Here is a 17,178-nt window from a genome sequence, read left to right on the forward strand (position 1 = left end):
TTCCAAAGCACTTCTGAATCTGAAGTATTGTACAGCCTAATTAAAAATATCAGGACTTAATTTTAATTTCAATTTCAATTTGTCATTACAATATCTGTGTTCAGTCTTTGAAACCAGAACCATTGAAATAAGAGTGAATAATAATTTATATACCGTTCCCTAGTAGCCAAAACCATTTCCCATTTTAGCCAACAATATATGTTTGGGGTTTTTTTTAATCCCATATTTTATTCTTTTGGGGATGGAAGCCGGATGATGAAGAGACAGTCAACACCATAGAGAGCTCCATCAATTCCTTTGGTTTTTTTTCTATTTGCCTCCTGTTATTTAACACACACCCCAAAGAAGATGAACAATAATTAACAAATAATAAAGTATTAAATCCAAATTTCCCTGCCAGTGGATATCAGAGAACAGCTCAAGAACAAATTTCCCCCAAAAGGCAATAACAGAGGCAGAAGAAATGAGGTACGTCAAAACCCAACAAAAAGTGACAAAAACACTCTGAACGTTATTCTGTTAAAGTTCACACTGAGAGCTGTACTTGTGTAATATTGGCAACATAGTCAAGGCCATAATGGCTATAACACTTGGAGACTTGCAGTCTCAACAGTAGAGAATTCTGGAACTTGCATTTGGTTGAGTAGGCAGTATGCTAGTATCATACCATTGGCCTTTCTAACCCACTATTTCAGTGGTTTCGGAACATGGTGCATTAACTTCCATATTCATGAGCTAATTTAAGTAATAAATAACTACTTACATTATATATTTAGCTTTCTATAATATAGCTTATGACATTGATAGCTATAAGGAATTACAACAGAGATCATACATATTTTTAGAAATCATTCTTTGTTTTTTAGAATGAAAATTTGAACTGTTTTAAACATTCAAATTTCAAAATTGCATTCCCCCTTTTTCTACCCTTTCAAATTTGATTGTGGTGATTTTTGGAAGAAAATGCAATTGTGATGCAGTGTTAAAGCTTTTCAGGATTCCCATCTCTTGAAATGAAATCTTTCTGCAGATTCACCTTATCCATTTTATTCTTTTGATCCTAATTTGGAAATTAATTTCTCCTTAAATTTTCCCTCAGTGCTTCCCACTGTCATTTGCTCTTCCTCTAGGAGACTGGAATCCTTCCTTACCTATTTATTTCCTTTTTTATATACTTAGAATTTAAAAATTGAGAAGTAACATGGGAGCAGAAACTGACAAGGTAGTTCATAGAGACTGTAAAAGGAAACGTTACTTACAATTCATGCATGGAAGATCAATAAGTATTTAGGTTGAATCTGCATGAAACAAATGCTTATTTGAACTTCAATCTATAAATCTAAAGGAGCACTGCTAATTAATGTGTGTAATCTCTGTATCTCACATTAATTTGTATAGAACTTTTGCCTTAGTTCTCCAGCCACCTAATTTCAGAAAAGCATTGCTTAAACACTGTTATAATAACAGTGAGCCCTCAGTTTAATGTCCTGGTTTAATGAACTTCAGATGCAACAAACCAAATTTCTGTCCCATTTACCAAGATAACAAATAAATCTATTACACTCCAAACACTCCTGACCTGGCAGTTAATTTTACATCATTCAGTTCTATGTCAGGTCATTTGTGTAATGACATAATTAACCCAGATTATATACATTACCACAAATGACATAATTTGTAATTTAACAGACATTCAGGAGTAATGGACACCCCCTCTCCCCACTGAGTCTGATAATCTAAGGTAATGTGGAATCTTGACTTTTTTGCATTGTGCCTTTAGCATATGTTGTTTTCTATTTGCTGATAAGCTATCCCTTTTCTATTTTGGTTTGTTTTCTGGGATCTTCCAGATATCATTTTCCATAATAACTTTGGCTGAAAATGAAATATGTATGTATCAAGAGCCTTGGCAGTCCCTAGCTGAATTTTTTTTGGGCTCAGGTATTAAGCAGTGTCAGGTCCACTTAGAGTACTAGACTACCAGGGCCATCACTTACATCAGGGGTGTCAAACTGCCAGCCCGCGGGCCGGATGCGTCGCAACAAAACTGCGCCCACCCCATTGCTGGCAATGGGGAAAAAGCTCTGATACATTGTGCGACGTCACATGACGTCGCGAGTTTGACATGTCTGACTCACATTAAGAAGTTGAAAAAATTCCAGAAGACAGTGGCAGATGTGTTCCAAGAAAACTAAAAGGAAGTGTCCATAAGATGACAGAAGTCAAGCTTGACTTGAAGGAAATGTTTACAATAAGAAAAGGAACAATAATGGTTTGGACCTACTGATTTTGAGATTGCTCTGTTATTCAACTCTTACATATCTTCCCTGTGCTGATACTGCTAATACTTTAAACATAATACATTGCACCACATAATCCCTAAGCATATAAAATATCAGCGTTGTCTGCAGGCCATCCGTTGGATAGTCTGCAGAGGTAATAGCTAATGGGGAAAAGAATCTGGAAAAAAAATCCCTACGGTATATTCTAGACTAATACATTTATCTGCCTGTGTAAGATCATATTGCAAACAATTTTATAAAGAACAATACAGTAACATTCAGTACCTTGAACAAACTCTGATGCAATTACGTTGGATATAAATAAACATTTATGATGTAAGTTGTATTTGATTGTAACAGTTTCTAAATTGTTTATTACTTTTTTGAATCTGGATAGAGGAATTCAAACTTAAATATAGTTATTACATTAACTTAAATCTTAATAAGTTAAAAAATGATGATGTTTTAAGAAACAAGTAGCTGTTTCATTCCTTGGATAGAAACTTTGAGGTAAGTGATTCTGCACTGACAAAATATGATAGTCCCAGGCCTCTATAACACTCCTTCATTAGCCATTGCTAAAGTTGGTGGTACCCTGAATAAATGTAAAAATACCAAAAGAACAAAAAAAAATTAAAATTTAATTATGAATAGTGTGACACGGGGAAGCAGTTTAATGAACCCATTTACAGTAAATAATACTGTAGAAGGATAGTAGATAAAAAAGAATATATAACTTTAAAAAGTATGATTTATTCATGCATGAATTTTAAATTGACTTCTAAAGTAAACTGTTGCTCCAACTGGCATATTTGAGCTAATACGTAACTTACAAGTTATATATTTATGAATGTAATACTGTTTAACATTTACAATGGAAAGAAACAGAGACCCCTGAAGGTAAAAAAACAATCTGTAGTCAATTTTGGGGGAATCTTGGCAGCTGTGTAAACCCAGGCTTCAGGGACTAAATTCTTTCTATATGAAAGTCATGTTTTTAGTAACACACAGTGTGTTGGACAGCTTCTATTCATAAAATTAGGCTTGTTTTTCTATTCATCATCTTGTATTAACATATGAGTACATTTCACACTCACTGGAATCATGGCTTGCAAAGATTTTTATTCCCCACCACCACCCCTGGAAACTTAGCACTCTATACACACATCTGCCATATTCTATCAATATCAGGATTAGCGCTGAATTCAAAAATAAATGGTAGCCTTTAAAAAGCATGATGGACGTTGACTTTTCATTACTTGGGGTTGTTTGTATAATTTAATTTAACCTCTACTGCATGCACTTCTAAAATTAAACTCTGTTGGAATATTATTTCAATAATCCTCAAATGTTATTTTCATTTTTTGAAGGTCCTTATTCTTTAAACGGCTATAGGGTGAGAGTATATAGACAGGACTCTGCCACCCAATGGTTCACTGGTATAATTACTCATCATGATCTGTTCACTCGCACTATGATTGTTATGAATGATCAGGTAATTATTTTTTTCTCTACTGAAATTGTTCTTTAAAAATGCATCAGCGCTGAAACTAGATATGAATATGTGACATAATTGGCTTTAGATTGATTTTGTACATACACTGTTTTTAAAAGAGTGCTTAATAGCTTAAGATGAAAATGACTACAAGGCTATTTATTTTAATTTTAAAATGTAGATCTTGTAATTGGTAATAATCTGGAGTTTTATTAATTGTGCCATGATTAAATATAAACAATTCTTGGAACAAAAGCAGATTGAAGAATTATTATAGTAATCCTTGATATTCACAGCATAAAGGAAGTGGAATCCAAAAAAAAGTTGCCAATAAAGTTTTTGTCACTATGGTCATTGGACATCTCAGAATCTTTAAAAGGATTGGTTGACAATTTAGTTATAGTGAATTCAAAATAACTGAGGGAACACTTTTCCATATGATATTAATTTAATAGCTGTATACTTGCTAATATCGTTTGGGAAGACTAATATGGCTTACAGAGAAATGATATTTTGCAGCATATGCCAAACATTTGGAATTAATAATTATATAAAGAATTATAAACCAATCAGTCATGTGACTAAGCAAAAACATTATGATACAAAGACAGTGCTAGCCTGAATTTTCAGTAATGGATAAACAATATGTATTTGGGTATTTTTGCTTTTGAACTGGCTTTCCATCAATGTAGTAGAAAGATTGTTCTCCATTACTCAAGGGAGTCAAAGTTCAAAAACAGGGATGTTCTGTATCTATGAGAAATGTCTTTTTCAATTTCTTTTTCCTTTTCTTTTTCCTTGTGTTTTTGAAGCAAATTTAAGAAATGAAGAATTTGGGCAGCTTGCTCAGTATTATAAATTCATCAAATCTAATGCTATTAGATAGGTATAAAGGCCAATATAAACTTTCATCTAGTTTCATTTTAATGTTGATTGATAAGGATGTAAGGTGTCATTAATGACTTTCTGATTTAAACCAAACACATTTCACTTTCTACCTTTATACCTTAGGTTTTTTTGACTCGGATTATGACCATACATTCAGCAACCGTTCAAAAGTTATGATGGTGCTGGAAGAGGGCAAATTAAGATAGGTCCTTGGAGTTACAACCATTGCACCATTCCCATAGTCATGTAATTGTAATCTGGATGTTATTCAGTTTGATTACGATGTTGCAGCAAGCCTTAGTCCAGGGGTGTCAAACTCACAATGTCACGTGACATGTTGCGATGTATCACGAATTTTGCCACTGCCAGCAATGTGGTGGGTGTGGTTTTGCTATGATGCATCCAGCCCGCTTGCCAACAGTTTGATACCCCTGCCTTAGTCATATGATTTGAGATTTCAGATATTCCCTACTGGTTTTTCACAAGCAAAGTTAATGGGGAAGCCAGCCAGAAGCCAGGGTTGCATGAAGTCCTCACTTAACTGTCAGAACTTTTATTGCTAAGTGATGTGGCAACCACAGTGCTTACCAAAGGAACTCCTGGTCCGAGGACTACCTGTACAAGGGTTTTCCATTTACGATAAGGGGTGAAATCTTGGCAAATCCCTGATTTAAAAGAAAAGATGGCATTTTCATATTTTTTTGTAAATTTTATTCCTTTAAAACTGTCCTTTTAAACTGAATTTGTGTTTCCAATGGACCTTCTTATAGAAGATATAAATAGAAAATGATTATATTTTTTTCCTCTAATAAAACAGGTATTAGAGCCACAAAATGTTGATCCATCTATGGTTCAGATGACCTTTCTAGATGATGTTGTTCATTCTTTGCTGAAAGGTGAAAATATAGGCATTACGTCACGACGCAGGTCTCGTTCCAGTCAAAACAGCAACACAGCTCACGTAGATATATATGATTTTTAAATTACATTGCCATTTTTTTATGTCTATATGTATTGGATTAATGATTTAAAAATCTGTAAACGTATGTATCTATTTTAGGGCCACTATACCCGAGCTCAGGCAAATAGCCCCAGGCCAGCAATGAATTCCCAAAATGCAACACCAAAACAAAATTCACAGCAGTTACAACGAAATGTCCGTCCAAATAAAAGGAAAGGTTCTGATAGTAGCATGCCGGAGGAAGAGAAAACTAAAGAAGAAAAATATGACTGTATAAGCCATGGAGGTAAAAATAATTTTATAAGGATAGTAAGAATTTTTCTTCTACAAACAATATTAAGGGTATTTTTTTTCCTTTGCAGAAAATTCCAAAAGTAAAAATAGATTTTATATTTCTAAAAGAAGAAAACCAGAAGACGATGAAAAAACAAAGAACGTGAAGAGACAGCGTACAGACAATACTTCTGACAGTTCCGAGAGTAGTGACTCTGAAAATTCAAACAAAAGATTGACAGATTCTTCCTCAGAGCAAAATTCGGATACTGAATTGAGAAGCAAAAATATTGTAAAAATAAATGGGAAAGAAGGAAAATCCCAGAGTGACATGGTAGAAGAAAAGATCCTAATAGGTAACCAGTCTCATCAACAGATAGAAAGACCAGAATCAGCTGATTTGGAATTGCAAGAAATTTCACTCCATCAAGCTGAACTGCTAACAGTCTATGATCATAGTGATAATGATGGCTGCATTGAAGAGTGCAGAATAGAAAACCAGCATCCCAGAGAGCACCTACCCAATGAACAATTTGTAACCAATTGTCCCACACCAAAAAGTTATATTGACACAAATACTGAAACCAGTTCACTTAATCAGACTCAGGAAAACTTATCAAGTAGTTTTAGTTTACAAACTGGTCAGGAAACAGAATCTCCTAGCAGTGATTCTAAACACCTGTTTACAAATATCAACACTCTGGAAGTAAACAAATCAGAAACTGTTGAGAACTGGATTAATAATGCCAATAAAATGGAACTGATGCAATCAAATGTTGGGAAAAATATGTCAGCAAATGAACATTTAAATTCTGAAAATATTCACTGTGGTTCTGTACCATCTTTAACTGTAATATCTCTAACAGAAGAAGGCAGAGTTCGTAAACAAACTGCAGTCTCGGATGCTACAAAGTCAAAAACTAGTCCCCAGGTTGAAAACTCTAAAATCAAGCCAAACACCTCACCAGAAATTAAATATAAGCCACCCCAGTCACCTGATACTGTGAAATCCAAGGTTAATTATCTTAACAGCCATGTTATTGGAATAACAAAGACAGCGGTTAAAATAGAGCCTGATTTGCCCAGGTCTAGCTTCCATCCAATTTCACCTAGAGTTAGTTCATTGGAAGCTACTAAAAATCCTCTTACTGTTGACAAAAAAGAACATTTCACAATTTACAGAGATCCCATTCTTCTTGGTCAGGAAACGGGGACTAATCATATGACACCATATTTACATCAGCATAATTACCCACCTCATTCCACTTCCCATAGAACTTCTTTAAATCCAAGCACCCATCACTCTGGATTAACAGGCACACCCCATTTATTAGCTGAATCCTCAAATCAAACTGCATTGTCTGCTATTAACACTCATCCTCTTAGCAGTGCATCTCATCATTCTGTTCACCATCAACATATGCTCCCTGCAGTTTTACCAGGAATGCCTACAGCCTCTTTGCTGGGAGGTCATCCACGACTAGAAACTGCTCACGCAAGCAGTTTAAGTCATTTAGCATTAGCACATCAGCAGCAGCTGCTACAGCACCAGTCACCACATCTTCTTGGGCAAACACTCCCGTCGACTTCATATAATCATTTAGGACTTTATCCAGTTATTTGGCAGTATCCAAATGGAGCACATGCTTATTCAGGACTTGGGATACCATCGTCTAAATGGGTCCATTCAGAAACTTCTGTTAATACTGAGACCGCTTCAAGAAGAGTAAGTCTTACTGAACCCCAAAATAATATATTGGGCAAATAATATATGGGGCGGGTCTTTGGGATGTAGTGTTTTATGTTTTATGTGGAAGAGCATGGGCCTAACTTGCCTAACTGGTAAATTTAAATAATTGCTGTTAATTTTGTTTATGGAAATAGACAATTACATCTATTATACTATCTTATTGTTTGTATATGTTAATAGAATGATGTGCTGTTGATGTAAAGAGGTACAGTAGTTTTTGAATTACATTTTAAATTCATTTTTAAAAAGGAAAAAAACTGTAAATTAGAGAATGTTCATGCTATTTAAAAACATACCAATGTTATTAACTTTAAACAACTCCATTTTAAAAATAATTACAATAATCCATTTAAATATATATATACATATAAGGGTTTCTTCAGAAAGAAGTAGACACATTTGTGAGCATGTTAAATTGCTTTGGTTAATGTAAACAGTTATAACACTATTTTAACCTTGACCAAAATGGCTCCTTAATCATAATTGTCAGCTTCTCTCTAGTTTAATGTGATAGCCATCACTCCCATCATGGAATTTGAAATCCTGCTAAGGTCTTTGTATCGGCTTTCTTTTAAAGCTAACAAAATGTGGGGATCAGTCTTTCTTAAACAAATCTTAGAAATATTTTCAGTGCAGATAAGAAGCATGTGTCTTTCACCAGGAAGTAGAAATTAGGTTTGTGCTGCCCCTCAGATTTGAAGACAGAAAAGGTGTATCATGCAGCATGGAGGCATGAATGTAGCAGATGTCCACAGCTGCTCAAAGTAGTGTGCCTTTTCTTTCATAGGATCACATGGCTGCCTTCTGCAGCTGTCCTGGAACCCAAGAAAGAACACTTGATTTAAAGAGTTACAGAGACATTTACACTGCCATTCATTCTGAAGTATCTTTTTGCATTCGTGTTTGATTTTGTTATTAAATATATACCTGTCTTTTGAATGGGATTTCAAGGTGACATTCATGATGCCCCCTCCTTCTATTTTTCTCCACAATAACTCTTTCCGATGAGGTAGGTTGGGTTGAGAGGAAGTGACAGGCCCCATCGTCTGAAGATTCTGTTGCTACTTAAATGGTTTTATATTTTACTTCTTTTTATATTATGTAAGAAAATTTAAAAGAATGGCATTCAAAAAGGGAAGGTAAGTGTTGGAACATAGGTAAATTTAGAGGAAATTGGGCCTTTTTTTCTTCCTGGCCATGATGTGTTTTCTGTTTGGAGTTCAAGATTTCACCCTTCATTTTAAATGTATCGCTCGCTCTGTATGTGTGTGTGCATTTATTAATATGAAATTCTAGATTACATAGTTATATCCTTTCTGACTCAACCATTATAAAAACAATAACAGTTGGCTACCCTGGAACTTTCCTAAGAAATAATTAAATTATGCTGATAAGTATGATTGTTTTTCCAGAATACTCCTAGTCCTTGGTTACACCAGCCCACCCCTGTGACCTCATCTGATGGTCTTGGATTGCTGAGTCATATTCCTGTAAGACCGTCTAGTGCAGAGCCACATCGGCCACTCAAATTGGCATCCCAGTCAAGTCCTCCCTTGTCAAAAGGCATAGTGGATCGCCATAAAGAGTAAGCTTGCATTTTTTTTTGTCTTTGAATCGAGAGGTGATTCTGGGGGGGGGGGGGGGGAAAATAAGACTATAGAAGTTACAGTTTTGCCTCACCACTAATTGCTTTTGCATCACATGTCTGACCCATTAAACATCTAAAGTAAATGAAATTATTAGTACTATATAAGGACAAATTATTGTAGTTTGTTAATCTAAAACTAAAATAATGTAGTGCATTTATTTTTCTTCTGTGCAGTGAATTGGAGAGGAAGGGAATTTTTGAATCTGTACATTCAGCAAAATCAGACCTAGAACAGAACAGATCACAGGCTGCAAAAGAAGGCCACTTGCAAAAACAATTTGTGGATCCTCTGCAAAGATCATTTCAAGAGACAGGGGAGAGACTAAGCAAGTATAAAGAAGAACACAGACGAATACTGCAGGAAAGCATTGAGGTTGCTGCTTTTACGGTTAAAATGAAGGCCCACGAAAATGAAAAGGAGTCTTATTCTAGAATAATGCCTTTATCGTCCTCTAATCCCTCAAACCATGGAGGAAAACCTGACAAAGAGTCAGAACTCTATAAAATGAAGCATTCAGTACCACAGAGCTTGCCACAAAGTAATTACTTTACCACCTTGTCTAATAGTGTGGTGAATGAACCTCCACGAACATATTTGTCAAAGGAAATTGCAGGCACATGTGCTGATAAACAGAATACTTGTCCATCATCAACAGCTGCTGCTGTTGCTCAGTCACTCACTTCTTTCACGTCATCCCTTTCAAAACCTCCGCCTTTGATTAAGCACCAGCCAGAAATTGAAAGCTCAGTGGGTAAGGGAACAGATCAGCTTTCACAGCAAATGATGGCCCATTCAGTAAGTTCTTTTAGAACTAACAGCGGAAGCCCTACTCAGTTAACAATTTCATCCTCTGGTTCACTCCGAACAATGCCTGCCTTACACAGAGCACCTGTGTTTCACCCGCCTGTCCATCCCAACTTGGAGAGGAAAGAAGGGAGTTACAGTAGTCTTTCTCCTCCAACCTTAACTCCAGTGCAGCCAGTTAATACAGGTAACAAAGTCCATGAATTACAAAAGCCACCAACTTTACTACCTGAGCCAAAGGAAACACAAAATATTTATAAGAGTGTCACAGATCAGAAACTTTCAGCTATATGGAAAAATAATAATTGTCCAAATAATGAAAAAATAGAATGGCACATGGAAAGAACTCATGGGAAGTCATCTTCTGCTACAGCTTCTGTCATTGTACGCCCACCTTCAAGTTCAAAGTATGATACTGTATCAATCGTGCAGTCAGCGCCCAAAGTGCAAGTTAGTGAAAGATTACAAGGAATAAATCAAATAGTTTCCATTAAATCAGTGGAAGCCAAAGAGAGTGGGAGAATAGTTGTGTCAAAAATGAATTCAGATGTGATTCATGGCTGCTATGAAAAGAATTTTCCAGCTGCTTCCCAGGGCAGCGTTCCCAGTTCAGTCGTACAAACCACAACTGTGTTGTGCAGTACCATAACAGATGTAATCACATCTGTGACTACTACTAATGGACCAGGTACAGGCAGTTCACAAGTGACAGATTGTTTGCCAAAAGCAGGGTTACCCTGTATGTCAGCAGACAGTATTGCCTCTAGGCCCATAAATAAGGATGTGGCATACATAGAGGAATGTAATGTCAGCTCAACAGCTTCTGTTACAGTGCCTTGCAGCAAAACAGAAAGTAGTCTTCAGGTGAGCAGTGGATTCTCTGGCCCATCAGACTTTGTTCACTTGAAAAAGCACAAAGCAGCATTGGCTGCAGCTCAGTTTAAAATTAACAATACCAGTGATACTGAATCTCATACTGTGAAAAATCTAATATATCCAGCTTCTGTTTCTGGGGATAGTGCTGTCAAATCAAGTGCAATCAACAAAGGAAATACTCTGAGTGGTGGGCAAGTTTCCCAGACCAGTCAAGCAAACTATCACCCAAAGTTAAAAAAAGCCTGGCTCACAAGGCATTCAGAAGAAGACAAAATCACTAATAAAAAGGAGAGTTCAGAAAACTCTGTATCAGAAATGATTAAACCATGTACTGTTAATTTAATTGCTTCTACATCAAATGATTTGCAAAACAATGTAGATAATAAATTAGCAGGGGAAAAGCTTGTGAAAGAAGAGAAACATGCAAGGAGAAAAACAAAAAGAATGTATGAATCTGGCTCGGAAAGTGGAGATTCTGATGAGAGTGAGAGCAAGTCAGAGCAGAGGACAAAACGGCAGCCGAAACCCACCTACAAAAAGAAACAAAATGATTTGCAAAAGAAAAAAGGAGACCTGGAGGAAGACGTAAAACCCAATGGGCTGCTCAGCAGGGGTGCCAAAGAAAAAAACAAATTGAAGTTACAGAGTGTCAACAATAATAGTAAGTACCTACTTGCATACAAGTTGGGAAAATGGTCCAGGGCTATGTCTTCCATTCCCTCAAACAGACACATCCCAAATTCTGTATCAAGAAAATAATACGATGTACCAACACAATCAGAGACAGCACTATATAATAATGCAGTCGTCAATTATTCAGACAAAATGCAAATATGGGTGTGCCCAGAGGATGATTGTATAGAAGAGAAAGACAAACAGATTACTGCATTAACCGGAGTTAAAACTTTGAAGTGTTTTAAAGAATATTTACACTGCTTCTGTAGTAGTAACCGTTATTTACTTGAAAACGTAAATTATTACAGGATTGTGTGACTACAGTATTTCTACAAATAATTAGATATAGGCCTTTGGATTATGTTTTTAAAGAGAAAATATGTATGTACAAGGCACATTATTATCTTGAGGCAAGCTAAACAAAATCATACTCATCTTTTTCTTTTTTTCTTCCTTTTTTTTGTATATGAACTTGAGATTTAATCTTTCACATATATAGTTCTTGGGTTACAAAAGCAATTGGGACCAAGAACTTTTACATAGTTTTTGAGTACAGGTAGTCCTCGATTTACAACAGTTCATTTAGTGATCGTTTGAAGTTACAACAGCACTGAAAATAGTGACTTAATTACCATTTTTCATACTTATGACCGTTGCTGCATCCCCATGGTCACATGATTTACATTCAGATGCTTGATGACTTTCTGACATTTATGATGGTTGCAGTGTCCCAGAGTCATGTGATCCCCTTTTGTAACCTGACAAGCAAAGTCAGTGGGAAAACCAGGTTCACTTAACAACCCTATTGCTAATTTTAAGAACTGCAGTGATATCACTTAACGACTGGCAAGAAAGATCATAAAATGGGGCAAAACTCAACAAATTTTTCACTTAGCAACATAAATTTTGGACTCAATTTTGGTCATAAATTGAGAACTACCTATATGGCATCCCAAGATTGCTTAATTTAGAAACAGGAATTCTAGCAGTCCCAGTTGCCATCGTTAAGTGAGGATCTCATCTGATCACAGCTTCTAGCTTCCTGCAGGCTTTTCTACTGCTGTCACTTGTGGTAAGCCAGCAAGAAACATTGGAAATCGTAATCATGGCAACTATAATTCCAAGCACCTATCTTAAGTCCCCCTCAGTCAACATTGTCATAACTGAACAGTCACTGAGCGAATGGTCATAACCCAAGGACTACCTGTAACTTTTCCTACATGCGATACAGACAGAATTATGAGAAATAATATATTTGGAATTATTTAGCTTTTTACATTCAGCATGAGCTGAATTAACTTTTCCATAAATTATGGAGCAAACCAACAAAAATGGAAAATTTATAAAAATTGTTTTGCTAAATTAGGTTTGATAGAATCAGGTTTTCTTGATCTGCCATTTATAGGTCTGCTTTTGTATCGATCACAGTAACTTTAAAAAATACTTTTGCCTGCAGCTGGCATACCTCGTTCAGTATTAAAGGATTGGCGTAAAGTAAAGAAGCTGAAACAAACTGGAGAATCTTTTTTGCAAGATGATTCTTGCTATGAAATAGGACCCAATTTGCAAAAATGCAGAGAATGTAGACTGATTAGAAGCAAGAAAAGTGAAGAATCAGCTCATTCACCAGTATTCTGTAGATTCTATTACTTTCGCCGGTAAGTTGTATTTCAGAATGCCCCCATTTTCCTAGGAGCTACAGCTTGAGGTACATCCTTATAAGAATATTCACAATTTAAAAAGCTGTTTTAAATTAAGAATCATCCGTTTTTGGATTTTTGCTTGTTTTAATCATTGTTATCCTGTTCTTCAGCTGAAGGCTCCCAAAGTTATATTACATAAGCAAGACTGTCTTTGCTCATAGTTTAAAAGACTAGGTACCACCCTCTTAAAAACAAAAATGGGGAAAAAGGAAGAACAAACTAAATAGTTCATGGAGTTGAACAGGATATTACTTTTGATCTATTTTGTAGGACAGCTTTTTTAAAGTTTGAAAATATTATTACTTTAATGTTAAAACTTCAATAGTTCTCGTGGTCAGGAAATTCCTCATCTTCAATTTGAATCTCTGTAAAACTTGTAGCCACTGGTTCTTTCTTACCCTTGGATTCTTTGGAGACTAAATCCACACCCTGTTCCCTGTGACAGCCCTCAAGTATTGGAAGATTGCTTAGCCTTCTTTAAACTAACAGCAGCTACATTCTTTTAGGCTTTTTTAAGATTCAGCTTCCAAGCACCTCACCAATTTTGCTGCACCAATGTTGTTGTAGTGTTTGTCCCACAGGTGCAGGCTCACTGTGTACTGCAGTCACTTCAGATTGTAGGGCACTGTGAATGCATTGTTGCATCAAGGGGTTCCATTTTTCAGAGTTCTCAAAGCCAGACACTGGTTTGGGCTGAGAAGGAGTGACTGATTCGAGTCTGGCTGCCTTCCTTGCCTAAAGGAGAACTAAAACATAGGTTTCCCTTCTCTTAATCCAGTACTTTAACCACAATACCATATGACTTCTGTAACCTGTCTTTGGAGTAGTTGCCATTATTTGTAATAGAACATTAAAAAAATGACGTTTGTACCCCAGGGATTTGGAAAACTATTTCATACTAATGTAGAAAAAAATATTGAAAGCCAAACTTTTCAATAATTTCTTTCAACTTTTTGAGAATTAAATTTAAATGTTGAAAATTTGCAGATTATTCAAACTTCTTCCCCTTTATTTGTTTTAATAAAGCACGTAATGTAACCACATATTCTTACATTGTGTTTTGCATTACATAGAATATTGGATAATTATAAGTGACACTGATTAAACTATATACTGCTAAAACTCATTCTCATAACCTTAATAGTGCATCATTGGGCAACTATTTTTGAACCAAATGGGCTAACTTACAGAATTTGTCCAAAATCTGGGACCCATGACTCCTATGAAATTCAGATTAGGCAAATTTTATGAAACATTTTATGACATAAAAATTATCATAAAACATTTTATGACATAATAGAAAACTTCATAAAGCATTTCTTCTGATCAACTTGGACAACTCCTGATGTTTGACTGTGCTATGTAGTTAAAATTTCAAGGCAGATTCATCTCTGAATATCTCCCTGAATTTACAACTCTGCCATTGTTGAAAGCACTGAGGAATTTTGTAAGGAAATATCTCTGAAACGATGACCCAAGAGGTCACAGGCTGTCTAGCATCTTAATAAACTTAAAAGTGTTTGTTGCTTTGCTGACTTCTGAATAACTTTATTTTGTTTCTTAGGCTTTCCTTCAGCAAAAATGGAGTGGTTCGGATTGATGGCTTTTCTTCTCCCGATCAGTATGATGATGAAGCTATGAATTTATGGACACATGAAAGTTATGAAGATGATGAAATGGATGTAGAAACTTGCAAATACATCTTAGAACATATAGGTGACAAATTTTGTCAGTTAGTGACATCTGAAAAAACAGCTATGTCCTGGGTCAAAAAGGATGGTAAGGTTATTTAGTTTTTATTATGTGATGCGATAGCACTTTTCATATCTTAAAATGCTTGGTTTCAGTTATCCCAGATTTTATATCTTCCTCAGAAATCTTTATGTAGCATTGAAATGTTGCTTTACTGTACTGGTGAGTGTGGTGTGTAGATATAAGTAAATACTAAGTCAAACTTTGCAATACATATTTGTGCAATTAATGCATATTCTCATACTAAAAATTTATTGGTTTTTTACAAAAAATGTTATCAATATTAGGTGATGCATTTGAGGAGATAGACAGTTTTATTTCATACTGATAGAACAGCTTCTCTCTGTTCCTCCTAATTGTCGCAAAAATCTGTTATGGAGAGTTGAGCTTTCCTCAAGCATATATCTGAAGGGAATTGAATTACAAAACAAAGTACATTGGAATATGGGCAAATATGATGGATGTGTAGATGGAGGGGTGGATATATTTTTTAAAAAGAAAGCAGATTGACTTATAGAAATAGCAATAGCATTTAGACTTATATACTGCTTCACAGTGTTTTATAGCACACACTAAGTGGTTTACAGAGTCAGCATATTGCCCCCAACAATCTGGGTCCTTGTTTTACTGACCTTGGAAGACTGAATCAACCTAGACCCGTTGAGAATCGAACTGCTAGCAGTCAGCAGAATTAACCTGCAGTACTACATTCTAACAACTGCACCACCACAGCTCTCTTAAATTAAGTACAATAACCTTACATTTTCAGAATAAACAACATAGTGATCAGGAAAGTAATAAAACATACATAAAACGTTTTAATACCTTCCTTGCATTTTTTGGCATTATATGGTATGAGTTGCAGTCTTCATTTAAATATTCACATTTTGATTAAAACCTATTTTGCAAGAGAATAGTTTTATTTTGTTCAGAATAATTATCATTAGCAATTACCATAAACTAGAAAATCTTTTGTGTGAACTGATCTGCTTCATCTACTGAGTTTACATGGGTGAAAAAAGATTCTCCCTAAAATAAAGATAGCTTTGTATCTGGTTTCATTTAAAACCCATACATTCTGTAAGAAGGAATTATCATATTTTTGCCATTGGCAAACCAAATGATCTAAAGCCCACAATTTCTCCTAACATAGTCTACTTCCTCATTTTTTGAATAATATTTTACTTCGTTTTTGTAAGTTTTCGTTTTGGTCTGGGGGGAAAAAGATACTGTAAAACCTAGAAATAATCTTGTTTGATACCCAGCAATATTTTAGACAGTGTTTCAAATAAAAATGTCTTAGATAACAATTATATACTATGACAATTCAAAAATTGATTACAGTTGCCAGAGGCTTTTTAAAAACTGCTTAAAAGGAGATAATGATTGGTTTTCTTGGCTGCATTTTCATTTCTTGTTTTAGTTTACAGATCTTTGTCTTGAAATTTCAGTACTTGGTATGCTGTTTTCTCTGTATTTCAGCCAAAATTGCTTGGAAGAGAGCAGTCAGAGGAGTCCGTGAAATGTGTGATGCCTGTGAGGCCACACTGTTTAATATCCATTGGGTCTGCCAAAAATGTGGATTTGTGGTCTGTCTAGATTGCTATAAGGCTAAGGAAAGGAAGAGTTCTAGAGGTCAGTGTACTTTTGTAAAAGGCCAAGATATATTTAAACATTTCAAAATTGCTTGTTTCACCTTTTCAGCTATATCTATTCACATGCGTATTAGAATTGTCATTTGTGTGATTCCACTTTTCTCCTGGTAAAGCAAATTTCATTTACTTCAGGATATTTCTTTTAAAATTTTCACAGATAAAGAACTATATGCATGGATGAAATGTGTGAAAGGACAACCTCACGATCATAAACATTTAATGCCAACTCAAATTATTCCTGGATCTGGTAAGATCACAAGGATGTACACTTTGTTTCCTTATGTTGGTAAAAGTCAATATAGAGAGTTGCTGAAATGTTTTTTAGTTTATGTATTGCTCAAAATTTATATAGCAAATGCATAAATTAATAAGCTGTCCCTTAAGCTGGTATATGTGAACTCGGAATCAAATAAAT

The 17,178-nt window shown here is 35.3% G+C and overlaps 1 protein-coding gene across 9 annotated transcripts in view; it reads left to right on the forward strand.

Moving 5' to 3' along the window:
* Positions 1-17,178, forward strand: part of JMJD1C (jumonji domain containing 1C) — a 131,768-nt gene that overhangs the window by 93,875 nt on the left and 20,715 nt on the right. For 6 of the 9 annotated variants that reach the window (XR_014026501.1, XR_014026502.1, XM_081328237.1 and 3 more), the window contains exons 5-14: positions 3,653-3,777; positions 5,483-5,626; positions 5,726-5,912; positions 5,989-7,625; positions 9,062-9,234; positions 9,448-11,639; positions 13,110-13,311; positions 14,921-15,135; positions 16,591-16,743; positions 16,921-17,010. Coding sequence is in view for 7 of the 9 variants with exons in the window: in XM_081328237.1 (XP_081184363.1) it covers positions 3,653-3,777; positions 5,483-5,626; positions 5,726-5,912; positions 5,989-7,625; positions 9,062-9,234; positions 9,448-11,639; positions 13,110-13,311; positions 14,921-15,135; positions 16,591-16,743; positions 16,921-17,010 (5,118 nt within the window). In the remaining 2 variants the exon portion in view is untranslated. Of the gene's footprint in view, positions 1-1,705; positions 1,742-3,652; positions 3,778-5,482; positions 5,627-5,725; positions 5,913-5,988; positions 7,626-9,061; positions 9,235-9,447; positions 11,640-13,109; positions 13,312-14,920; positions 15,136-16,590; positions 16,744-16,920; positions 17,011-17,178 lie in introns of those variants that run through there. The other 3 variants (XM_081328239.1, XM_081328234.1, XM_081328238.1) reach the window with 3 other exon arrangements.

Source organism: Vipera berus, assembly GCF_964194415.1.
Source record: "Vipera berus genome assembly, chromosome: 5".
NCBI classification, from domain to species: Eukaryota; Metazoa; Chordata; class Lepidosauria; order Squamata; family Viperidae; genus Vipera; species Vipera berus.